The 25,207-nt window shown below is 49.0% G+C and overlaps 1 protein-coding gene across 1 annotated transcript; it reads left to right on the top strand.

The window, feature by feature from the left end:
- Positions 1-5,661: 5,661 nt before the first annotated feature.
- nhsl1a (NHS-like 1a) lies at positions 5,662-17,315 on the top strand (the record flags this gene model as incomplete). Its single annotated transcript, XM_083937959.1, has 9 exons — positions 5,662-5,719; positions 8,204-8,338; positions 8,473-8,609; positions 9,944-10,178; positions 11,223-11,354; positions 11,450-11,781; positions 11,870-15,716; positions 16,058-16,145; positions 16,598-17,315. The coding sequence occupies 9 exons, from the start codon at positions 5,662-5,664 to the stop codon at positions 17,313-17,315; spliced, it is 5,682 nt and encodes a 1,893-aa protein (XP_083794085.1).
- Between the last annotated feature and the right edge of the window lie 7,892 nt (positions 17,316-25,207).

Raw genomic sequence — 25,207 nt, 5'->3', positions numbered from 1 at the left:
ATTTACATATTTTTTAATAATCTTTAGGTTTTTAATGTTTTATTCTTTTATTGCTTAAAGTTTTTTATTTTTTTATTTTATTTATAGATTTAAAAACATGTTTGGTTCCTTCATGTTTTATTTATTTATTTTTATAAAGATTTAGTTTGTGTGTCTGTCTGTCTGTCTGTCTGTGTGTGTGTGTGTGTGTGTGTGTGTGTGTGTGTGTGTGTGTGTGTGTGTGTGTGTGTGTGTGTGTGTGTGTGTGTGTGTGTGTGTGTGTGTGTGTGTGTGTGTGTGTGTGTGTGTGTGTGTGTGTGTGTGTGTGTGTGTGTGTGTGTGTGTGTGTATCTAGGACAGTCTAATGTGATTAATGAAGCTTTATCAGGAGTTCACACCTGCTGAGGATCTAAAAGTGTTGCAGAATAATAATAATAAATAAAGATCTCTATATATTTATATATATATCTATGTATTATTTAATATATTCTTACATAGTTTAATCATGTATTTGTTAATAAACACTGAGCGGAAGCATTTCACTGCACAATAATCACTTTAATCTGAACTTTACGGATGATTAAAGGTTTGAACGCAGCGTTTTTAGACTTTTCTCTGTTTGTGTGTCACTAAAGTGCAGCTGTGATGCGTTCAGGGTCAGACTGCAGACGCAGAATCAAACCTGCGGTGTGGAGGCAACACCTGTCGCTGCCCGACCATCTGCAGACCTGATAATCCCGTGAGCAGATTACAGACGGACGCAGGACACACGGCGTCTCCGTGGCGACCGTGAAGGAAGGAAACGCTTTCATCGGCCGCTTTTCAAGACGTTTAAACTCTTTTTATTGTGAAAAATGGACAAAATGCAAGTTTGGGGTTTTACTTTGAAGGATTCCTGAGCTTTTATTGTGAAAAACGACATTCTGGGGATTTATTCTGATGTGTTGAGTTGAAAACAAGAACTCATTTTACTGTGAAGGACTGTTTTTAAAGGCTTTTACTGTGAAGAATTGTTTTATTTAAGGGCTTTTACTGTGAAGGACTGTTTTATTTAAAGGCTTTTACTGTGGAGGACTGTTATTTAAAGGCTTTTACTGTGGAGGACTGTTTTTAAAGGCTTTTACTGTGAAGAACTGTTTTTAAAGGCTTTTACTGTGGAGGACTGTTTTTAAAGGCTTTTACTGTGAAGGACTGTTTTATTTAAAGGCTTTTACTGTGGAGGACTGTTTTTAAAGGCTTTTACTGTGAAGAATTGTTTTATTTAAGGGCTTTTACTGTGAAGGACTGTTTTATTTAAAGGCTTTTACTGTGGAGGATTGTTTTTTTTAGACACTTTTACTGTGAAGGATAGATTTTAAAGGCTTTTACTTTGAAGAATTGTATTTTTAAAGGCTTTTACTGTGAAAGATATTTTTTAAAGGCTTCTACTGTGAAGGATTGATTTTTTTTAAAGGCTTTTAATGTGAAGGATTGATTTTTTAAAGGCTCTTACTTTGAAGGACTTCTAAACGTTGCTTCTTTAAAAACCTGTCTGACTTTTTCCAGACTTTTATTGTGAAGTTGCGTATAAAATACGCTTTTATTATGAAGGGTTGGACATTCTCAAGGGCTTTTATTGTGAAAAGATCGCCGTCGTGTGATCTGTCCTGAGGGGCGGAGTCGGACATCTGACGACCAATCAGACGTCGGGATGATTTCGTACGTGGAGTGTCTCGGCGGGGAGGGGGAGGGGCCTGGCGTGGGCTCGCGCTGCTGGAACGGCGGCCCCGAGGAAGACCGGGACGAGCTGCTGCCCCGCAAGATGGCCGCCCTGCAGCCCAAGACCGAGGGCAGCCTGCGCCGGCGCCTTCTGAGCGCCAAAATCCACCAGCAGCACCACGACGCCATCCTGGGTTTGAACCGGGGCCGGGGGGCGCCCACGGGTGAGAGGAAGCCCCTCCCGCCGCACCTTCAGTATCCAGGCAACAGTCCGTGGTACCGCCGCCAGCACCTCCCCCCGAGACCGCACCTCCACCCTTCTCTCGCCCCAGAGGCTCATTGGAAACCCACCCAGCAGCCCCCGCCCCTTCAGGCGCCGCGCTCCTCTTACCCGCTCCTCATCCAGAGGGGCCGGACAGGGTCGTGCCCCCCCACGCCAGAGCCCCGCCCCGGGTACACCCTGCCCGCCCCCTCCCCTCTCAGGGAGCTGGAGGTGCCGCCGCAGTACCGCTACCGGCCCAGCAGGAGGTGCAGGACCGGCTTCTTCTGCTTCAAGTCCCAACGAGGGAGGAGCTCCGGCACGGGCGCCACGCAGACCACGCCCCTCCTACAGAGAGGTACTGCTGGGGATTCTGGGTAGTAGAACCTGAGTTAGTCCTGTTTGGCACTAAAGAGTCCTGACTGGTCCCAGTTAGTCTTGTTTGGTACTAAAGAGTCCTGACTGGTCCCAGTTAGTCTTGTTTGGCACTAAAGAGTCCTGACTGGTCCCAGTTAGTCTTGTTTGGCACTAAAGAGTCCTGACTGGTCCCAGTTAGTCCTGTTTGGCACTTAAGAGTCCTGACTGGTCCCAGTTAGTCTTGTTTACCACTTAAGAGTCCTGACTGGTCCCAGTTAGTCCTGTTTGGCACTAAAGAGTCCTGACTGGTCCCAGTTAGTCTTGTTTACCACTTAAGAGTCCTGACTGGTCCCAGTTAGTCTTGTTTGGCACTAAAGAGTCCTGACTGGTCCCAGTTACTCTTGTTTGGCTCTAAAGAGTCCTGACTGGTCCCAGTTAGTCTTGTTTGGTACTAAAGAGTCCTGACTGGTCCCAGTTAGTCTTGTTTGGCACTAAAGAGTCCTGACTGGTCCCAGTTAGTCTTGTTTGGTACTAAAGAGTCCTGACTGGTCCCAGTTAGTCTTGTTTGGCACTAAAGAGTCCTGACTGGTCCCAGTTAGTCTTGTTTGGCACTAAAGAGTCCTGACTGGTCCCAGTTAGTCTTGTTTGGCATTAAAGAGTCCTGACTGGTCCCAGTTAGTCTTGTCTGGCACTAAAGAGTCCTGACTGGTCCCAGTTAGTCTTCTTTGGCACTAAAGAGTCCTGACTGGTCCCAGTTAGTCTTGTTTGGCATTAAAGAGTCCTGACTGGTCCCAGTTAGTCTTCTTTGGCACTAAAGAGTCCTGACTGGTCCCAGTTAGTCTTCTTTGGCACTAAAGAGTCCTGGCTGGTCCCAGTTAGTCTTGTTTGGCACTAAAGAGTCCTGACTGGTCCCAGTTAGTCTTGTTTGGCACTAAAGAGTCCTGACTGGTCCCAGTTAGTCTTGTTTGGCACTAAAGAGTCCTGACTGGTCCCAGTTAGTCTTGTTGGGCACTAAAGAGTCCTGACTGGTCCCAGTTAGTCTTGTTTGGCACTAAAGAGTCCTGACTGGTCCCAGTTAGTCTTGTTTGGCACTAAAGAGTCCTGACTGGTCCCAGTTAGTCTTGTTTGGCACTAAAGAGTCCTGACTGGTCCCAGTTAGTCTTGTTTGGCACTAAAGAGTCCTGACTGGTCCCAGTTAGTCTTGTTTGGCACTAAAGAGTCCTGACTGGTCCCAGTTAGTCTTGTTTGGCACTAAAGAGTCCTGACTGGTCCCAGTTAGTCTTGTTTGGCCCAGTTGGGTCCTAAATGGTCCCAGGTAGCCTGGTTCAGCTCTCTTTGGTCTGGTAGGAGCCCAGAAACCTGCTTTGGCTCAGTTTGGTGTTGATGGTTCCAGGAAGTCTGGGAGGTTATTTTGGGCCCGGTAATGACCCTGATGACCCAGATCCACCTGATCTCAATCTAGCCTGGGTTGGCCCCACATGGTCCTGGATGGTTCCAGGTAGCCTGGTGTGTCCCAGTTTGGTCCAGTTGTGTGTGTGTGTGTGTGTGTGTGTGTGTGTGTGTGTGTGTGTGTGTGTGTGTGTGTGTGTGTGTGTGTGTGTGTGTGTGTGTGTGTGTGTGTGTGTGTGTGTGTGTGTGTGTGTGTGTGTGTGTGTGTGTGTGTGTGAGGATTAGCCGCAGCACCATACGCGCAGGCTAATTCCTCTCAAAGCAGATGGACAGGTTTTAACATGCAACAGCTGCTACCTGTTAGCTTTCCCCTGTTAGCTCTCCACCTGTTAGCTTCACCCGTTAGCTCCACCTGTTAGCTCCACCTGTTAGCTTCACCTGTTAGCTTCCCCTGTTAGCTCCACCTGTTAGCTTCCCCTGTTAGCTCCACCTGTTAGCTTCCTCTGTTAGCTTCCCCTGTTAGCTCTCCCTGTTAGCTTCACCTGTTTGCTCCACATGTTAGCGTCCCCTGTTAGCTTCAGCTGTTAGCTCCCCCTGTTAGCTTCCTCTGTTAGCTTCCCCTGTTAGCTTCCCTTGTTAGCGTCCCTGTTTCCTGCTCAGAGTTCATCTATAAAAACACTGTGAGATAATGACGTTGTGTCCTACTTACTGTTCAATTAATTAACCTAATTAAAGACACACACACACACACACACACACACACACACACACACACACACACACACACACACACACACACACACAGTTCGTTGGCACACTTTAGACTGGAACTGTCCCAGTTTATAAAACGTGTCCTAAACTGCAGCAATGATAAAAATAACCGACTCAAGGACTCCTGGATCCTCTTCAAGGGTCTTTAAGGACCCCTGGGACCCCCTTAAGCTTCATTTGAGCGTCCTCAAGGACCTCAAGGTACTTTTCAAGGACCTGTGCGACCACCTCAGAGACCTACGGTTGTTACTTCTCATGAACCCTTGGACTTTCTCAAGGACCATCTGGGTGTCCTCAAGGACCCAGGGTACTCCTCAAGGACCCAGGGTACTCCTCAAGGACCCAGGGTACTTCTCAAGGACCCAGGGTACTCCTCAAGGACCCAGGGTACTCCTCAAGGACCCAGGGTACTGCTCAAGGACCCAGGGTACTCCTCAAGGACCCAGGGTACTTCTCAAGGACCTGTGCAACCACGTCAAATAATAAAGGATCCTCTTTAGGGACATTTGGAGCCCCATCAAGCACAGAGGGACCTCCTCAAGCACCAGTTTAGCTTCCTCAAGGACCAGTTTAGCTTCCTCATGCACCAGTTTAGCTTCCTCAAGGACCTCAAGGCCTTTCTCAAGGACCTTTGCAACCACCCTTAATTTACTCAAGGACCTCTGGAACCCCCTCAAGCACCAGTTAAGCTTGCTCACGGACCTCAAGGCCTTTCTCAAGGACACCCTAAAGACCTCTGGAACCCCCCCAAGCACCATGTTAGCTTCCTCAAGGACCTCAAGGACTTTATCAAGGACCTTTGCAACCACCCCAAATACTCAAGGACTTCTGGAACCCCCTTCCTAAGCACTATGTTAGCTTCCTCAAGGACCTCAAGGCCTTTCTCAAGGACCTGGCGACGCACATGAAGGGCACACACGTGTTCTGGCGTCCTGCCAGCGTGGCGTTAGAGAGAGAGAGGGAGAGAGGGAGAGAGAGAGGGAGAGAGAGAGAGAGAGAGAGAGAGAGAGAGAGAGAGAGAGAGAGAGAGAGAGAGAGAGAGAGAGAGAGAGAGAGAGAGGAGGGTGAGCGGAGGGAGGAGAACGCCGCTGCAGCGAAGACAAGCTGCATCACTGCTGCAGGAGTGTGTGTGTGCGTTTGTGTGCGTGTGTGTGTGTGTGTGCGTGTGTGTGTGTGTATGTGTGTGAGAGTGAGGGAGAGACGCCGCCATGGTTCTGATCGGAGCGGCGATCAAATCCGTCCTCAAATACATCAACAGAACCAGAGGTGAGTGTGTGTGTGTGTGTGTGTGTGTGTGTGTGTGTGTGTGTGTGTGTGTGTGTGTGTTTACTGCAGGTAACCATAGCAACAGTTTTCCAGGACCCTCTTCAAGGACCTTGAAAGCCCCCTCTTTAGTCTCGGTGACCACCAGAATCTCTTCCAGGACCGTTCGATGCCTCTGAGCGCCACTCGGGCGTCCTTAACATTTGAACCGCTGGAACTTCTCAAGGACCCCTGGAACCTTTTCAAGGACCCGTTGAGCCTCTTTAAGGAGCTCCAGGACCCCTTCAAGGACCTCTAGGACTCCTGAAGACCGTAAGATGGTCCTCAAGGACCACGGGGACCACGTTAAGAAACATCTAAACTGTTGGTACTTCTCAAGGACCACTGAAACCTTTTCAAGGACCATTTGAGCCTCTTTAAAGGCTTCAGAGGGACCATGTGATACTCCTTAAGGACCACTGGAATCTTTTCAAGGACCCCTGAGACCTCCTTAAGAAAATGTTCCCCTTTAGTACTTCCCAATGACCCCTGGACCCATTGAGCATCTTGAAAGACCCCACAAGACCACATGATGCTCCCCAAGGACCCCTTAAACATCCTTACGGAACATTTGAACCGTTGGAACTTCTCAAGGACCCCTGGAACCTTTTTAAGGACCATTTGTGCCTCTTTAAAGAACTTCAGGACCCCTTCAAGGACCTCAAGGACTCCTGAAGACCGTAAGATACTCCTCAAGGACCACGTTAAGAAACATTTGAACTGTTGGTACTTCTCAAGGACCACTGGAATCTTTTCAAGGACCATTTGAGCCTCTTCGAAGACTTCCGAGGACCATGTGATACTCATTAATGACCACTGGAATCTTTTCAAGGACCCCTGAGACCTCCTCAGGAAAATGTTCCCCTTTAGTACTTCTCAATGACCCCTGGACCCATTGAGCATCTTGAAAGACCCCACAAGACCACATGATGCTCCCCAAGGTCCCCTTAAACATCCTTTACGGAACATTTGAACCGTTGGAACTTCTCAAGGACCCCTGGAACCTTTTTAAGGACCATTTGAGCCTCTTTATGGAACTTCAGGACCCCTTCAAGGACCTCAAGGACTCCTGAAGACCGTCAGATACTCCTCATGGACAACTGGGACCACGTTAAGAAACATCTGAACTGTTGGTACTTCTCAAGGACCACGGGAACCTTTTCAAGGACCATTTGAGCCTCTTTAAAGACTTCCGAGGACCATGTGATACTCATTTTGGACCCCTGGACCCTTTCAAGGACCCATGGAGCATCTTCAAAGACCCTTGAATACGATACTATCCTCCTTAAAGGACCACTGGGACCTTCTTGGTACTTCTCAAGTACCCCTGTATTCCTTTCAAGGACCATTTTAGCCCCTTTAAAGACTTGTGGTGCTCTCCAAGGACCATGTGATGCTTCTCAAGGACCCCTGGAACTCTTTCAAGGACCATTTAAACCTATGCAGGGAGCTCAAGAACTCCTACAAGGATCCTTTGAGCCTCTTTAAAGACCCTGGAAGACCATATGATACTCCTCAAGGACCACCGGGGCTTCCTTGGTACTTCTCAAGGACCCCTGGAAGTTCTCCAAGGACCATTTGAACCTATTCAAAGACTTCTGGTACTCTACAGGGTCCATATTATGCTCCCCAAGGACCCCTTAGATATCCTTAAAGGAACTTTTGATCCGTTGGAACTTCTCAAGGACCCCTGGAATATTTTCAAGGACCCATTGGGCATAAATAAAATCTACTGAAGACCGTAAGATACTCCTCAAGGACCCCTGGAATCTTTTCAAGGACCATTTGAGCCTCTTTAAAGACCCCTGGAACTTTTTCAATGACTGGTCCTTGAGGAGTATCATGAGGTCTTCAGGAGTCTTTAAAGATGCTCAACGGGTCCTTGAAGAGGTCCTGGAGCTCTTTGAAGATGCGCAAACGGTCCTTGAATAGATTCCAGGGGTCCTTGAAAGTCCTTGAAAGTCCTTGAAAGGTCTTGAGGTCCAATTTCTTTCTATTTGAATGCGTTTTTACCGGCGTCTCATCAATAGTGACTGTGTTTCTGAAGCTACTGCAGAAAACTGAGACGTCCTGCTGCTCCTTCAAAATAAAAGTCTGTGTGTGTGTGTGCTTGTGTGTGTGTGTATGTGTGTCTGTGTGTGTGTGTGTGTGTGTGTCTGTCTGTGTGCGTGTGCGTGCGTGTGCGAGGTCACCTTGGGAAATGCTGAGTGCTGCATCAGTGTTTCTTTGTGATACCTGATTATAAAATCTCTCTCTTTGTGTGTGTGTGTGTGTGTGTGTGTGTGTGTGTGTGTGTGTGTGTGTGTGTGTGTGTGTGTGTGTGTGTGTGTGTGTGTGTGTGTGTGTGTGTGTGTGTGTGTGTGTGTGTGTGTGTGTGTGTGTGTGTGTGTGTGTGTGTGTGTGTGTGTGTGTGTGTGTGTGTGTGTGTGTGTGTGTGTGTGTGCGCAGCCAGGGACGGGGACAGGGACAGGAAGTGGTCCGTTCACTACACTACCCAGAAGCCCCAGCAGCAGGGTCTGCTCTTCGTCCCGGCGGGGGCCCAGGACCTGCGAGGTCGGGGGTCAGCGTGGGACGCCAACTCAGGTGAGGACGCTTAGCAACAGTAACCAAGGGGGGCGTGGCTTAGCGACGGGCCAATCCTTGTGCTTTTGTTTTGTGATTGATAATCTTTTGTTTCCTCTGTGTGTGTGTGTGTCCGTGTGTGTGTGTGTGTGCAGCGTGTAACGGGCTGACTCAGCATGGCGGCGGCCAGCTGCGCCCGCCGAACCCTGCCCCCCTCCCATCCTCTTCTGGGCCGGACCAATCAGAAGGCGGCACAGGACGCAGAGGGTGGAAGGACAAAAGCAGGAGGATGGTGAGACACACACACACACACACACACACAGACGTAGACACACACACAAACACACAGACACACACACGCAGACACGCACGCACACACACACACACACACACACACGCACGCACAGACACACACTCACACACACACACACACACACGGACACACACACACACACACATTTTAAACAACAATGTCAAAATAAAAGCACCAGCTGGACTTCAGTCTTTTATTTAGACGCTCACCTGCTGGTCAGACTGTTGTTACACCTGTTTGTTTCTTTGTTTGTTTGTTGTTTGTTTGTTTGTTTGTTTGTTGTTCTTCCAGGGGTCCAGGCTCCTCCACTGTCTCTCTCAGTCTTGCTTTTCAGTTTGTTTCAAGTTTTCAGTTTGGAGGAGAAAGGTAAACATGGACCCAAGTAGACCAGACTAGAACACAGTAGACCTGAGTAGAGTAGGACCCGAGTGCCCCCCACCCCCATAAGTCCACTTAGACTGGCTGGTTGGTTGGTTGGTTGGTTGATTAGTTGGTTGGTTGGTTGGTTGGTTGTTTGTTTGGCTGGTTGGTTGGTTGCTTGACTGGTTGGTTGGTTGGTTGTTTGTTTGTTTGTTTGTTGGTTGGTTGGTTGGTTGATTAGTTGGTTGGTTGGTTGGTTGGTTGGTTGTGTGTTGGTTGGTTGGTTGGTTGGTTGTTTGTTTGGCTGGTTGGTTGCTTGACTGGTTGGTTGGTTGGTTGCTTGACTGGTTGGTTGGTTGGTTGTTTGTTTGTTGGTTGGTTGGTTTGTTGGTATGCTGGTTGGCCGGTTGGTTGGTTGGTTGGTTGTGTGTTGGTTGGTTGGTTGGTTGGTTAGTTGGTTGTGTGTTGGTTGGTTGGTTGGTTGGTTGGTTGTGTGTTGGTTGGTTGGTTCGTTGGTTGGGTGGTTGGTTGGTTGTGTGTGTGTTGGTTGGTTGGTTGGGTGGTTGGTTGGTTGTGTGTGTGTTGGTTGGTTGGTTGGTTGTTGGCTGGTTGGTTGGTTGTTTGTTGGTTGGTTGTGTGTGTGTGTTGGTTGCTTGGTTGGCTGGTTGGTTGTGTGTTGGTTGTGTGTTGGTTGGTTGGTTGTGTGTTGGTTGTGTGTTTGTTGGTTAGTTGTTTGTTTGTTGGTTGGTTGTGTGTTTGTGAGTCCACTTGAAAAGGTGGTCTCAGGGAAAGTCCATGTTAATCTCCTATGTTTAGCAAAATGAAGAGAAGACAGTAGGTAGTTATAATATTACTATTAAAATAACTTTATCAACATGTTCGTAAGGTGTCGTATGCAAAGTGGTCTGTTCCTGAAGTCCTGGTTCTGACCAATCACGTTCACGTGTACTCAGTCCTCAGATTTCACGGAAGAAGACGAGAGTTTCATCTTGAACAACACGCGACCTATGACCCCGCTGGTCCTCAACCCCGTCCACCACTCGTCCTGTTTCGACGGCTTGGCGCCGGCCTACGAGCCGACAGTCGAGGTGCAGATGGAGCTGAACCCTCGGCTTCCAACGCCCGAGGAGAAGATGAGGCGGCAGGCGGAGGCAATCGCTGCCGACATCGTCCCCATCAATATAACAGGTGGGTGACTGCAGGACTCTGATCCAGATTCTAGGACTTGGACTAGAGATTTGACGTGGTTTTGACACTTGACTTGGACCCAAGATTTCAACTCAGAACCCTGACGTGAGTCTGGACTCTAAACCCGACTCAGACCAGGCATGAAAATTCAACTAATTCTAAATCTACTAATTCTTCAAACTAGATTTTGGGACCTTGTGGGTGGTTGGCTGGCTGGGTGATTGGTTGGTTGGTTGTTTGGTTGGTTGGTTGGTTTGTTGGTCGGTTGGCTGGGTGATTGGTTTTTTGGTTGGTTGGTTGGTTGGTTGGTTTGTTGGTCGGTTGGCTGGGTGATTGGTTGGTTGGTTTGTTGGTCGGTTGGCTGGGTGATTGGTTGGTTGGTTGGTTGGTCGGTTGGCTGGGTGATTGGTTGGTTGGTTGGTTGGTTGGCTGGGTGATTGGTTGGTTGGTTGGTTGGTTGGCTAGTTGGTTGGTTGGTTGGTTGATTGGTTGGTTGGCTGATTGGTTGGTTGGTTGGTTGGTTGTTTGGTTGGTTGGTTGGTTGGTTGGTTGGTTGGTTTGTTGGTCGGTTGGTTGGTTGGTTTATTGGTCGGTTGGCTGGGTGATTGGTTGGTTGGTTGGTTGGTTGGTTGGTTGGTTGGTTGGCTGGTTGACTTGACACTCGACTCTAACACGGGACTTAAATTGACTGAGATTTGATGTGGTTTTGACACTTGACTCGGACCCAAGACCCAACTCAGAACCTCGACTTGACTCTAAACTCGACTCAGACCGGGGACTTGAGATTCAGCTTATTCTTGAAACTCCTGCCTGAGACTCAACTCAGACGCTAGACTTGATTTGGAGTGAGTCTTGTGACATTTGACCTGGCTTTGACTTGGGGTTTTACTTTTACTCGTCTTAAGTTCAACCTTGAAAAGAGCCTTGAATCAGACTTTTGACTCAAGTGGGACGTGACTCCAAAGACCTTGGACTTGTAACCTGTTCAACTGAGAGAGTCTCTTCTTCTTCTGCTGTGTGTTTACATACATGTGCGTACTTCAGGGGAGAGCTTCGACCGTCAGGCCAGTTTCAGAAAAGTGGCTTCCAACACGGACTCGTTAACCCGGCGAACCCGCAACCTGAACCGCCGCCAGACCGTAACTGGGATACCTGATGACGTCACCAGGAAGCTGGGTATAAGCTCCACCCATTCACAACAATCACACCTCTGTCATCACAAAGTGTTTCTTCTCGTCCTGTATGTCCCCTGTTCTCTGTTGTCTCTCCAGACTCGCCTTTGGTTACTTCGGTTCTTCCCGGTCAGTTCTCCACCGTGGGACGCCCGGCCGCCTCCTCCGTCCAACAGAAGGAGGCGGAGGAGGAGGCGGAGGAGAGGGGGCAGGTCAGAGAGGAGGGGCAGGCGAGAAGGATCCGAGCCCCAAAAGGAAGGGGGATGTCCAGCCTCATGGCCTCCCTTACCTCCTGCCCACCTATCAACAACTTGTCCTCCTCGGGGGTCAACGGCCTCCCCCGTCCGGCGAGCAGCTCCTCTCTGAACTCCGAGGCCAGCTGTAACAGCGCCTCCTACAGGACTCTAAGCGCCTCCTCGTCTGGTTGCCAGGTCAGTTGAGAAGAAATCATTTGATAGAGAGTCGGTAGTTAAAACAAAAAATAAAATAATTTCCGTCTCTTCCTGTTTTCTGCTCCAGTCACAGGATCCACAGGGTTTCCTCTCCGACCTCCTGCCCTTTGACGCCACTGCCAGAGTCCTGCCCCAGTCTCCTTCCCTCTCCTCCTCTTCTCTTCCTTCCTCCCCTGTCGACCGCAGCCATGCCCTGCAATTCGAGTTCTCTTACCCCAGTGATACGCCCCTGAATGAGGCTGCCCAACACCGCAGTTCCCCGTCCTCCTCCCACTACCTCTCCTCTTCCTCCATCGCAGACTCTCAGTTTAGCTACAGGGCTGTGGATGACCAGACCCCAACCCCACAGGACACCCGATGCTCCTACGATGGTGGCTCCTACGATGGTGGCTCCTACGATGGGGAGAGGTGGAACTACCAGCCCCTGTCCCCAAGCTCCAGCGTCCACAGCAGCCAGACCAGCGGTGACTGGAACGGCAACACCCAGAAGATGAGATGTGTTTCTGGAGAAGGCTGGAACTGTGATCCCCTGCTCTGCTCCGGTCGCTCTACGCCGTCTCACGCTGACAGCATCTCTCTGTGCTCAGAGAAAATGACCTCCTCTCCTTCGCTAAACCGGGATAAAAGGAAGTGCAGCACCTCCTCCTCCTACTCTCGCACCATCAACCGCAGCGTCTCCCTACGCAAGTCCAAGCGCCCGCCGCCGCCGCCGCTGCGTTCTGACTCTCTGCGGTGCCGGCCAGGTCGTAACAAACACTCCCGTTCCTCCTCCAGTCCGCGTCCAGAGAGGAGGCCCCGCCATGAACAGCGGACGCCCACATCGTCTCCCAAGACCTTCCATGACCCCTGGGTGCCCCGCAGCAACCCCAAAAGACGCCATAGTGGGTTTAACTGCGGCACAGTCACAACCTTTGAACCTTTAAGCGCGGACTGCCAGGCAGCAACATCTGCTGACTGTCCTCCTTCTGAGACACTACCACCAAGTCCTGGTAGCTCCCATGACCACGTCTTCACTCCAGAGTCCCCAGACTTAGAGGAGGAGGGGCTGAAATTCACTCTCAACCCTCAACCAGCGGCCTCATCCGGGCTTCAAAGACTTGCTTCGCCCTCCAGTGGCTACTCCAGCCAGTCTAACACCCCCACTCCTGGCACTCCCTTGTCTTCCCCACTCTCCCCCTCCTCTCCTCTCGTAGCGAGCCCTGGAGCCTTCTCCCTCCCCCTGACCTCCCCCTTCTCTTCACACTCGCCTTCCTTCCCACTCTCCTCCATGCCCAGGACAACGTCTAAGATTGAAGGGAGGCCAAAGCCACCGGTGCCAGAGAGGAAATCATCACTCCTCTCCTCCCCCTCCTCCTCATTTTCGTCCATCTCCTCCCTCTCCTCCTGCACCTCCTCAGACTCCTCTGCCAAGCATCCTCTTCTCCCTGCTCCACCTCCTCCTCCCCCCATTCGAGAGTCTCCTCCTCCAGCTCCTCCCCTTCCTCAGCGCTGCCTGCCTGCTCCGTCTTTCACCAAACTCTCTGCTGCTCCTCCTCCTCCACCGCCTCCTCCTCCCCCTCCACCTCCTCCCCCTCCTCCTCTCCCACCTTCATCCCTCCCTACTCCTCCTCCTCTTCCTCCTTCCTCTCGGCCTCCTCCTCCCCCCTACTCCTACATCGTCAGGCAAACCTTATCGTCAATCTACTTCCCTCCTCTTCCAACTTCCCCTCCTCCACCTCCATCGTCTCCTCTTCCTTTCCCGTCAGAGCTCGCCAAATTGCCAATTGCTGACCTTCCTCCTCCACCACCACCTCCTCCTCTTCCTCCTCTGCCAGCCCTCCCCACATCCCCTGTCACCCCCCTCCCCCCACCAAGTCTCGGCAAGTTTCCAAACTGCTGCGTCAAAGGGGCCGCGGCACTATGTCCCCGGGTCACTGCCCGAGATTTGCAAGGCGTCAAGCTTCGCTCCATCAAGAACCAAGAAGACCTCCCTAGCATCATGCTAGCCGGTGCACCCCAACGCCAAGTTGACGCATTGTCAGCTAATGCTTACCATGCTAATACTAGCCTTGATCTACCAAGCAAAGAAGCCCAAGCAGGCAGTGCTGATCTTGTTGAGCAGGCTAACGCTGATGATAAGCTAGTCGGAACTGGATCCCAAAATGTTGTCTGTGATCTAGTTTGCTATGAAGCTAACATAACTAGCACTCTATTGGACAATGCTAACCCTAACCCAGCCAATGCTTATGCAAATCAGCCTGGATGCAAATCAGATCACGATTACTACACCTTAACAAAAAGTGATGTGACGACACCCAACGATGAGTCCTGTTATGCTAATCTTCAGAGCATACATGGCATTTCTAGCCCAGCTAACCAAAGACGCTCTGGGCCGAAGCTGACCAATGGCGAAGCACCTCAAGACATCGAGTTCAATGAAAACAAGAAGGAAGATTCAGACATGTATGCTGTACTGGCAAACAATCACGTCTCTATTCCTGATAGTCCCTGGGTCAAAATGTCATATGATACAGGCTCAATGTTAGCAGATGCTAAGCTAAGACAAGAGTCTCACAGAGAAAGCGAAACAAAGTGGTTGGAGAGCAAAGACAAAGTAGAGAACAATGAATGGAATAATTCAGAAATGCATAACGGTGCAGATTCAACGTCATGTAGTGATAGGATCTGTGCATCAGCTAGCCCAAGGAAACACCGCTCCCCGGAGAAGCCGTCGCTGCCAAAGAAGCCGGATCTTTGCATTCTGGGTCTCATGGCGTCCCCTGAGGCCAGACGAGGACCGGGCGGCTGTAAGAGCATCACATCACCTTCTCCCATGCTCAACAGCCAATCACAGTTTCCCGCTGATTCCTTCCGCACACCTTTGCACACTCATCCGACCCACAGTCCACCTTCACCACAGCACCTGACACACACTTCACCTGCACACTTGGTGAATGCTGCTTCCTGTAAACCTACAAACACAGCACTTGCTGATATCACCACACGCTCACCTGCCAGCTCCCCTCAGAGGCAGAAGCCCCCGATTTTGCACAAGAAGCCGGATCGCTCTTTGGCATCACCCCGAACAATCAAACCACTGTTTACATCTCAAGACACCTCAGGGACCATGGGTACCACAAGGGCTAGAAACACGGAAAACAGCACCATGGGTACCTTGGAGAGCTGTGGTACATCAGGAACTTGGGGTTCCATGGAGACCGATATTTCCCTAGGGACCAGAGGCATCTATGGGATCTGTGGACCCTCAAGGATCATGGGTATTACAGGAGCTCCCAACACTATCGATGACACCATGAATACCTTGGAGAAGTGCAGTTTCTCTGGAACATCGACTTCCACCCAGCCAGGGAGCACCCAAACAGTTTGCACAGACCCCTGGATCATCAACACAAGACTTCACAAGGACGATGAGAAGACATTTCATCAGAGCATGATGAGGTCATCACTCGCTGAAGACGAAGAGGAGGAGGAGAAGGAGAGGGTGGTGAAGACGACGATGATGATGACAACGTCGTCCACTGCAAGGAAAAAAGACAGAGCAAGGAAGAGGAGCAAGAGGAGGGCGGGCAGGCAACTGTTGATGATGTCATCAACAATGCAGCCCTCCCCCTCTTCCTCGTCGTCCTCGTCATCTTCATCCGGGGACGAACGAGATGCGGTGAAAGAGAGGAGGATACAAACAAGTCAGAGGCTGAGGGTGATGACGGCGTGTGACCACCACGGAGACACCAGTGACTCTGAGAGCTCCTGCGCTCCGATTGGTCACAGCAGGTACTCCCTCAGCAGCGCGCTGTCCACCGACAGCCTGCGGGGGGAGCTGTCGCTTCCAGACCTCCTCATACAGGAGGAAGAAGAGGAAGAGAGGAGCAAGGAGGGAGCAGACAGGAGGAAGGAGGCCGGAGGACCTCCAAATGGTAAGTTGGGGTTACCGTGAACGCTCTTCATCGCTCACCGGTGAAACATACAGACTAGAATGTTCTTTTGTCCTTAAACGGGTTTAATGATGCTGTGTAAACGGCCTGTTTAACATGGGGTCAATGAGAAACTGCTCTGTTATGAAACCTGCCCCTAGTGGACACTCAGAGAACTGACGTTGTTGGAGCTTCCTGATTGGGTGGGGTCTTGGTTCGGCTTGAGTCTGGTGCCATATTTACTGAGGGATGAAGCTATTGCCTCTCTGCACGTCGTACTTAACCGTGTCATGGTGACAATGTTTGAGCAGCAAACATTCGTGGTTGTTTCTCTTCCCGTCCAGACGATCTGTTCGTCAGCGTTTCAGCAGATCAGATGTTCGTCTCGGGTCAACCACGAACCACAGAGGATCTCTTCGCCGTCATCCACAGGTAAGAGGACGCAAACACACACTGCATGCTGTCACTGTCCTAACATGTGGACCATGTTCTGATCCATGTCTGCTTGGTTCCTGTCTCTGCCTCTGTGGAGCAGTGCAGTGTGGGAGGGCAGAGCGTGAACGTCCTGCTAGACGAGGTTCGGCTGCAGGTAATGACGGGTCAACCGGAGTTTAGTTCGTTGTCCCTTCCCTCAGTAGAAGCTTCCTGTCCCCTTGCCCCCTAACTCACAACCGTCTTTGTTCCCTAAATAGTAAGTTCCTTGACCTTGGAAGCTTCCTGCCTCCTTGGACCTTCCTTCTTTCTTGTTCCTTAAAGTGGAAGCTTCCGTAGGAATCCGTCCCTGCTTTTCCCTCAGAGGCAGTTCGTCGAGACTTGGCGAGCCGTAGATGTTCCCGTTTCAGAACAGAACAAGAATGTGACGGGTCTTTTTCTGTTTGTCTCAGGTCTAAGAGAAAGATGCTTGGAGGACGGGGTTCACAAGACGACAGAAACCGTATCTCGTCCTCCTCGTCCTCCACGTCCCCTCCGGTCACCCCCGAGGACGCCATGCCCCGCCCGCCCCGACCTTCAGCCATCAGGCGTCAAGGATCAGCAAGAAGCGAGAGTTTTAAGGCGCTCTTGCTGAGGAAGGGCAGTCGGTCCAATTCGTCTTCTCGAATTTCGGCTGTTGAGCGGCTTCACGTACTCACTGCTCCTGCGACTACTACCGACCTCCAGAGTGTGCCGTCGCCGCCGCCCCGACCTCAAGACAAACCCACTAGCTTGTCCCATACCTCGAATACATGGGATATTAACGCCCACCTGACTCTTTGCGCACCAGTGTCTCCGACATCTCCGTGCAATCAGAACTTCTCCATGATCGGATTCGGGTGGGGGCAAAGGGATCTGACACAGAACCCCCTCTTCCTCCCCTCCTCCTTCTCCTCCTCTCACTTCTACTTCCTGTCCTCCACCTCCTCGTCCTCCACGCGGCCTCGCTCCCTCACTCCTCCCTGCTCCTCGAGCCGGCGTTTTGCTGCCCGCTGCCGCTTCTACCCCATGACTGCCATCTTTGAAGGGGAGAGCGAGGAGGAGGAGGAGGAAGACGAGGAAGACGAGGTTTTTACGGAGCTTCCGGGAACCGAAGGACAGTCGAGCGACAGGCTGGTCCAGATTTCTTAATGGACAGTTTTTAGATGCAGCTGCGACTTGGATTGAGCAGGAAGTAGCTCCTTCTCCAAATCCAGTTGTTAGAGATCACAGAAAATGTTACGGACCGTCCACACAGAGACGCATTTTCCTGTAACCGCACAACTTAAATATCGTTTAGTCGCCCATCCACAGCAGCCGGCGTCATCGGAGCCTGAAAACAGGACCTTTAGACACCAGGTCCCAGAGTGTGAGGATTGTAAACGCCCCCCATGGCGTTGTGGTCTGGACGCTGAAAGCTCAGACTTTGTTAAAGGACGGCGTCATGGCCCCACCTCTGACCTCTGACCCCGCGACGTCATGGCCCCACCTCCGACCTCTGACCCCGCGACGTCATGGCCCCACCTCAGACCTCTGACCCCGCGGTGTCACGGCCCCACCTCCGACCTCTGACCCCGCGGCGTCATGGCCCCACCTCTGACCTCTGACCCCGCGGCGTCATGGCCCCACCTCTGACCTCTGACCCCGCGGCGTCATGGCCCCACCTCTGACCTCTGACCCCGCGGTGTCATGGCCCCACCTCCGTCCTCTGACCCCGCGGCGTCATGGCCCCACCTCTGACCTCCGACCCCGCGGCGTCATGGCCCCACCTCTGACCTCTGACCCCGCGGTGTCATGGCCCCACCTCCGTCCTCTGACCCCGCGGCGTCACATAACAACAACAGTGCTGCTGCGTGAGAGGACAGAGACGGACCCAGAGACTGTTGTGAACTGGACTCTGAGCCACATGCATGGGACTGAATGAGGCCCAGCACAGATGTCTCCCTTTTCCCTGATGCTCTGAATAAGGAGCTAAACTGCTCTAGGCTCTCTAGAAGGGACAGGGACACATTTGTCTCTAGGATGGAGGATTCTCCACAGCGTCTCCCCGTCTCTTCTTCTCTGTTGTTGGTGTGTTTCTGTGGCAGTTACAGCGCCACCTCCGGGCCTGGCATGGGTACTACAGCGTCTGGAGTCGCTGCACCTGGTTTCCTTTGGACGCAGAGACCCTCGGCTGAACGTGACGCCGTCGGGGTCGACCTCTGATCCTGCGTTTGTGTCTCACTGGATGTAATCAAGCACACGTTGCGTCCCTCTGGTAAAAGAAAATGCATGCAAATATCCTTCATGTCTCTTCTCACGACTGCGGAACTTTACCCCGACACTTTGGTCTTCTGCTCGATTTGACCTTTTTCTTTTCCTCCTGTTGCGAACGCTGAACATTTTTACTGAGACTCTAACTCGTGCATGTCCATCTTCTCTCTGTCTCTGTAAATGTGACAATAATTATAATCTAGTGTAACAATAACAATAGTAATGATGATGTTTAAGCAGTTATACCAAGTCTGTTAGCATTTACGTAGCACATCGGCCGGTTCTCTGATCTGGGACGGTTTTATTGCAACACGACCGACTGGATGTGTTTTTGTTTATTATCATTGTTTTTATTGTTTCAAACATTTTCAAAGTCACGACTTTTACTCAACGTGATATTACAAATGCTGTAAACGTCCCATTTTTATATGCTATTACCAACTATAAGCTAACAGTGTAACGGATGAGGGGCGTAGTTTGTCCTGAGCTGTAAATGAACCTGTTTCTCTTCTTTACGTTGCTTCATCTTCTTCTTTTTTCTGTAGTTTTTATAAACAAAGCAGCGGATGATGAAGTTACCCTTTAATTATCTTCTGTGTGTGAATGTAAGAGGCTCAGAATCACGCTAATAACCCTAATAACCACAACATTAACGCCATTTAACTGGAACTAAAGGGTGAGAATGAAGGAGTAAGTAAATAGTGTAATAGTATAAATAATATGTATTGATATAAAGAAACATTTAAATGTAAATAAAGGAAACTGTGCACAGATGAACAGATAAATGGAGGCAATAAAGGACAAAGTAAAGCTTCAGAAACTGATTTCATCGTTGACTCCTCGTCTTTTTTCACGGTTTCGTTCGTTGGGCGCTGGAAACCCTGGAAAACCCTTGAATTTGTGTTTCTAAGGTTTGAAAAGTGCTTGAATTTTGAATAAAGTGCTTTAAATTTAGATCTCCATGTTTGAGATGATTGTAATTGTTTCCTTTCATGCGTCGTCCTTCTGCAGGAACTCGTCTCCACACGTCCTGTTGTTTTTCTCCGGGTGCTTGAATCCTTGAAAAAGCTTGAAATTGTTTCTGTATTTATTTCACGGTTGGATTTTGTGTCGTTCTGTTATTACGAAACATCATTTTACTTGTTTACAGCGTAACAGCATCTCTTTTAACGTGGTTAAAGGTCATAATTTTCAGTACGTTCAACTTCACCACAGCTGGAAGGTTCTGGAAAAGCTTGAAAACGGACCTTGAAAGCGTTGAAAAGTGCTTAAATTTGACTTAGAAAAGGTTTATGAACCCTGTTGTTGTTGTCGTTGTGTAAAGGACAATAACATCTCATCTAATGTCATGAACCAGTGAAATAATACTGGTGACCGCAGCTGGAAGGTGCTGGAAAAGAGTGAAAATGCACCTGGAAAGACCCGGAAAGACCTGGAAAGTGCTTGAATTTGACTGGAAAAGATTCAGGAACCAAGACAACCCTGGGAAATGCTTCACTACAAGTAAAAGTGTAAGTTTTATCATCTTTAACGGCATTAACATGATGATATTTGTGCACTTTTACACGTTTAACTTGTAAAAGAGTATCTGTATGTTAATAAATCACTACTTTTGCTTCAGTAAAGGATCCAAACGCCCGGCCTGGTGACTGCGGCAGGTGTTTTGGAGGCGAGTCTGGTCCCTGGTATCAGGGTGCAGTTTGAGTCTCGGTCCACCGGGTGGTGCTGTGGGTCCATTCCTCTGGTCCACATGGTTCCTGTCGTCCTCTCAGCCGCTGGAACAGAGGAATGAAATGTCTCCTGGTGAGATTTCATTCTTTCTTAACCAAGTTTTTAGAGGTTTCAGGACTCTAAAGAGTTCTTGAAGCGGTTCCAGAGATCCGCAGATGCTTCAGAGGTTCTGAGGAGGTTTTAAAGGTTCCTTTGCAGAGTCCAAGGGGCCCCGGGTAGATCCAGAAATCTGTGCTGCTCATTTAAAAGTTCTGTTTCCACCAAGAAGTCCAGACAGTTTGGACGGCACCAATAGAAGTGTTCCATCGGTTCCCCCTAGAACAAGAAAGGAAACACTGCAGTCCGATGATCGGTTCCTCAGTGAAGAGGTTACGTACGGTTCTAAAGGAACCACGCGGACGATGTTTCTGAGTATAATCCAGAGGTTCTTGATAAGGTGTCAGACGTTCCAGGGGTTCTGGGGAGTTAGTTGAGAACGGTTGAAGAGTTCTTGAGTATATTTCAGGGGTCTTTGACGATTCGTAAGAAGTTCTTGGGGTTCTGGGGAGTTCGTTGAGATCATTTTAAACGTTCTTGAGCAGATTTCAAGGGTCTTTTACGATTCGTTAGAAGTTCTTGGGGTTCTGGGGAGTTAGTTGAGAACGGTTGAAGAGTTCTTGAGCAGATTTCAGGGGTCTTTTACGATTCTTGACAAGTTCTCAGGGTTCTGGATAGTTTGCTGAGATGATTTGAAACATTCTTGAGTAGATTTCCGGGGTCTTTTATGATGTTTAAGAAGTTCTTGGGGTTCTGGGGAGTTAGTTGAGAACGGTTGAAGAGTTATTGAGCAGATTTCAGGGGTCTTTTACGATTCTTAAGAAGTTCTCAGGGTTCTGGGGAGTTAGTTGAGAACGGTTGAAGAGTTCTTGAGTAGATTTCAAGGGTCTTTTATGATGTTTAAGAAGTTCTCGGGATTCTGGGGAGTTCGTTGAGATGATATGAAACGTTCTTTAGCAAATTTCAGGGATATTTTACGATTCTTAAGAAGTTCTTGGGGTTCTGGAGATGATTTAAAACGTTCTTAAACAGATTTCAGGGGTCTTTTATGATGTTTAAGAAGTTCTCATGGTTCTGGGGAGTTCGTTGAGATCATTTGAAATGTTCTTGAGTAGATTTCAGGGGTCTTTTACAACGTTTAAGAAATCCTTTGGGGATATTGCAGAGGCCCTGAAGAGTTTCTTTACATTATTAAAAACATTAAAAGGGTTGTTGAATGTTCTTTGGGACGATCCATAGGTTGCAGAAGTTCTTTACGATGTTCTCGGAGCCTTTAGTCTCGTCGCATGGGAACTTGTAATGGTTCCTAGGGTCTTTCGGATATTTTTTTAAAGGATTCATTAGGACTTTTCAGAAATCTTAGGAGATATTCTTGTTTTTAAACAGGTGGAAGCGAAGGCGGTTCTTGAAAGAGGGTTCTTAAGGAGGTTTTAGGAGCTCATGGAAGGTTCTGGAGACTTTTGAGGAGGTTTAAACCATTCAGATGACATTTCACTTCCTTTACACCCTGTTAAATCTCCAAACTGTTGTTTAGGACTCAACACTCAAATTAGTTTTGCATTTTTTTCCTTAATTTTGTCATAAATGAACTCCCAGAAAAGCCATTGTCACACTGTCTTGAGTTATCGGAGAACAAATGCAGGGTCTGTTCCTCTGCAGCGCCCGGGGCTGTTTGTGTGGAGGTCAGAGGAAGCGTTCAGACTGGCTGGTGTGTCCCGGAGGAACAACAGCTTATCAAGTGATTATAATTGTTTTAACCTTTTTGCCTCCGAAATGAGACACGAGGTGTCTTATTTATGAGTCTGGGGAAGGTCTGAAAACAGAGTGTGGCTGCCGGCGAAGAGAGAAATGTGCGACCGCAGAGATTATTTTGGTGTTTGGAGCCGAGAATGAAACCCAACGATTGGAAACAAAAAACACGCTGTTCGACAGATTTAGAGCTGATATAGTTTAGACTCCAGAGTCGGGACGCATAGTTTACCACGACCCTGTCTGACCTTTGACCCCTGCCTGCTGAATCTGTCCGTAGAGATTTAGGTTGAGCCAAAAACATCAGTCAGTGCTTCTGTCGTCGCTCGCTGTGATAAAGGTTCTTTTCTCCTCCTCACAGTTTGTTTGTTTGTGTGTTAAAGTAACAGTGGGGGAACTGTATCCTGGCTTGTATTTGGGAGCACACTGTGTTTTTCAGCGCTCATCGCTGCGAGCGTTTTGAGGTCGTCGAGCTAACATTTGCGGTGGAAGACGCCTCTGGCTCTGGTTGCTTCAGAGTTTTGATGGCCTAGATTGTGCGGCGATTACGAAACAGAGAAACTAATAAAGCAGATTTAGCGTGCAGGATCAGCGGGACACGGGTCATTTTCTCCTCCTGGTGATTGAAAGAATAGGATCTAACTTTATGATAGTACATAGAGATATAGTATCATAACCTAATTAACTTTCTCAAAGACTTCAGAAACCTGGAACCTTCTCAAACAACAACGATCAAGACCACCTGGAACTTCAAGTGCCTCCAGAACCGACTGGACGGTTCTCAGTGATTGACGTCACGTTGGAACCTGGAAAACCACTGAAAAGTTGCTGAAATCCAGAAACATCACTTTATAACAACTCAAGACCCAGAGAACCTACTTAACGTTCTCAAAGACCCCAGAAACATCCTTACAAACTGGAACCTTCTCACAAACAGAAGCTCTCGAGCTCTAAAGATCTCTAAACCCACTTAACGTCACCTTTGAACCTCGAGAACCACTTAATTGTCCCTGACGTCCCAAAGAACCTCATTCATTTTCTCAGAGACTTCAGAAACATCCTTACAAACTGGAACCTTCTCAAAGAACCCAATGATGCCTTCAAGAACCGCTGAAACTCTTTTAAATACCCAAGAAAACTACAGGGAACAAAGCTTGACCCAGGAAACCCCCATCAGAACTTCAGGAGCCTCCACAGGAGCTCTAAAGATCTATTAACCCCTTAATGTCACTTTGAAACCTCAAGAATCACTTAAATCTTGTTGAAGTCCCAAAGAACCTCCACCAAGAACCTCATTAACATTCTCAAAGACCCCCGTGATGCCTTCAAGAACCTCTGAAACTCTTCTAAAGACCCTCGAAACTTACGGCGAAACAAAAGAAATGAATAGACCCCAGAAACGAACATTATCATTATCGCAATTTCTATTAAATCAAATAAGATCTTGGGGTTCTGGGGAGTTCTTTGAGGTTGGTTGAAGAGTTCTTGAGCAGATTTGGGGTCTTTATAATCTTTAAGAAGTTTCAGGGGTTCTGGGGAGTTGGTTGAGATCAGTTAAAGAGTTCTAGGGCAGAATTCGGGTCTTTTATGATGTTGAAGAGGTTCTTGGGGTTCTGGGGAGTTCGTTGGGGTTGGTTGAAGAGTTCCTGAGCAGATTTCGGGTCTTTTATGATGTTTAAGAAGTTTCAGGGGTTCTGGGGAGTTCGTTGAGATCAGTTAAAGAGTTCTAGGGCAGATTTCGGGTCTTTTACGATGTTAAAGACGTTCTTGAGGTTCTGTTTTTAATGTGTTGATACATATATATACATATATTACTGCATGTAAAGTGTCTTTGCGTACCTTAGAAAAGTGCTTAACAAATAAAATGTTTTATTATTATATACTTCAGAGACACGTGTGTCTTAAGAGGAACCAAGTGGAACGGTCAACGTGCAACAAGTTCAACAAGTTCGTGTTCGATCAAATTAGGAAAAATGAAAGGAGGTGACGCGTCTCCCGCTGCACACACCTGTGTTGTTGTTGGCTCTTCTCTCGGTCACGTGGGGAAGAGTTCAGGTAAATGTGTGTGTGTTGTTCTTTGTGTCGTCTTGGCAACAGTTTGGTGTGTGTGTGTGTGTGTGTGTGTGGAATGATAACAGCGAGTGAACTCAGCAGAACGCCGCTCTTTCACCGAGTGTGTGTTTGCTTTTCTGACATCTCTCATCACAAAGTCACGGCCTCTGACGTGTTTGTCTCCGGATCATTCTGTTCATGATGTTCCTCTTTTCTTCTCTTTGTTCTCAACGATCGTTTCCTCCAAACCGAATGTGCTTCAGGGATCAAAGACAGAACCGAAGCACGAACGCCCTCCAGGAGAACCGTTCTCCAAGAACGCAGCCTCGTCCACATTATTCCAGATGATTCACGACTTCTGAACTCTTTCATCTTTGGAGACGTTTCTTTAACATGTTCACGACCAACATGTAGAAATCTTTGACCAGGGTTCTGGGTTCTTTGAGACCAGTCCAGTTGGTTCTGGAGGTACCTGAAGTTCAAGGTGGTCTTGATCTTTGTTGTTTGAGAAGGTTCCAGTTGTTTTAAAGTAGGTTTCTGAAGTCTTTGAGAAAGTAAATTAGGTTCCTGGGCGACGTCTGTTGGGTCTTTAGTTGTTATAAAGTGGTTTTTGGGTTCCAAACTGACGTTAAGAGGGTTTTAAGTTCTTTAAGAGCGCCCTCCCACTGTGCCTCCGTGCCGTGCCCCGTGCTTTAGGGTCCTTGTCCCCCCCTCCAGGCCCGTTTGTACTCACACTACCTGGGCCTCGGAGAATGCTTCTTGCTGCCTATACGTCATCACGCCGTAACACGTCACACGCATTGATGACGTCATGGCGATGCGTGGCTTTGTTTCCAGATCTTTCCGTAGACCTCAGAGTTTTTGTGCGTCTTGTCGACTGTTTTTGAATCTTTTCATCGACCAAATCTGCAGTAAACACTCCACCTCTGCATCACACCAACGTGAACCTTTCACCGCCATTGTTTGAAATGTCCGCGCATGGTCCCTCCTTCTTTTTTCTACGTCCCAACAGGCGCACAGGAAATGACCTCAGAGCCGCCGTAGGCCTCGTGCTCGTACACGTGCGCACGCTCGTGCTCGTACACGTGCAAACGTGCTTTACTAAAGCCCACCTCTCCCAAACGGGCCGTGTCGGCTGTTATGCGTGGAGCGGGTGCACTCACACTGCTTAAAGGTTCTAGGCTTTAGCTGAAAAAACGGTTTTGGCCCGGGACAGAACGACA

The sequence above is a fragment of the Echiichthys vipera genome, assembly GCF_963691815.1.
Source record: "Echiichthys vipera genome assembly, chromosome: 23".
NCBI classification, from domain to species: domain Eukaryota; kingdom Metazoa; phylum Chordata; class Actinopteri; order Perciformes; family Trachinidae; genus Echiichthys; species Echiichthys vipera.
The sequence above is the reverse complement of the archived record's forward strand: the minus strand, read 5'-3'. Positions and strand labels throughout refer to the sequence as shown.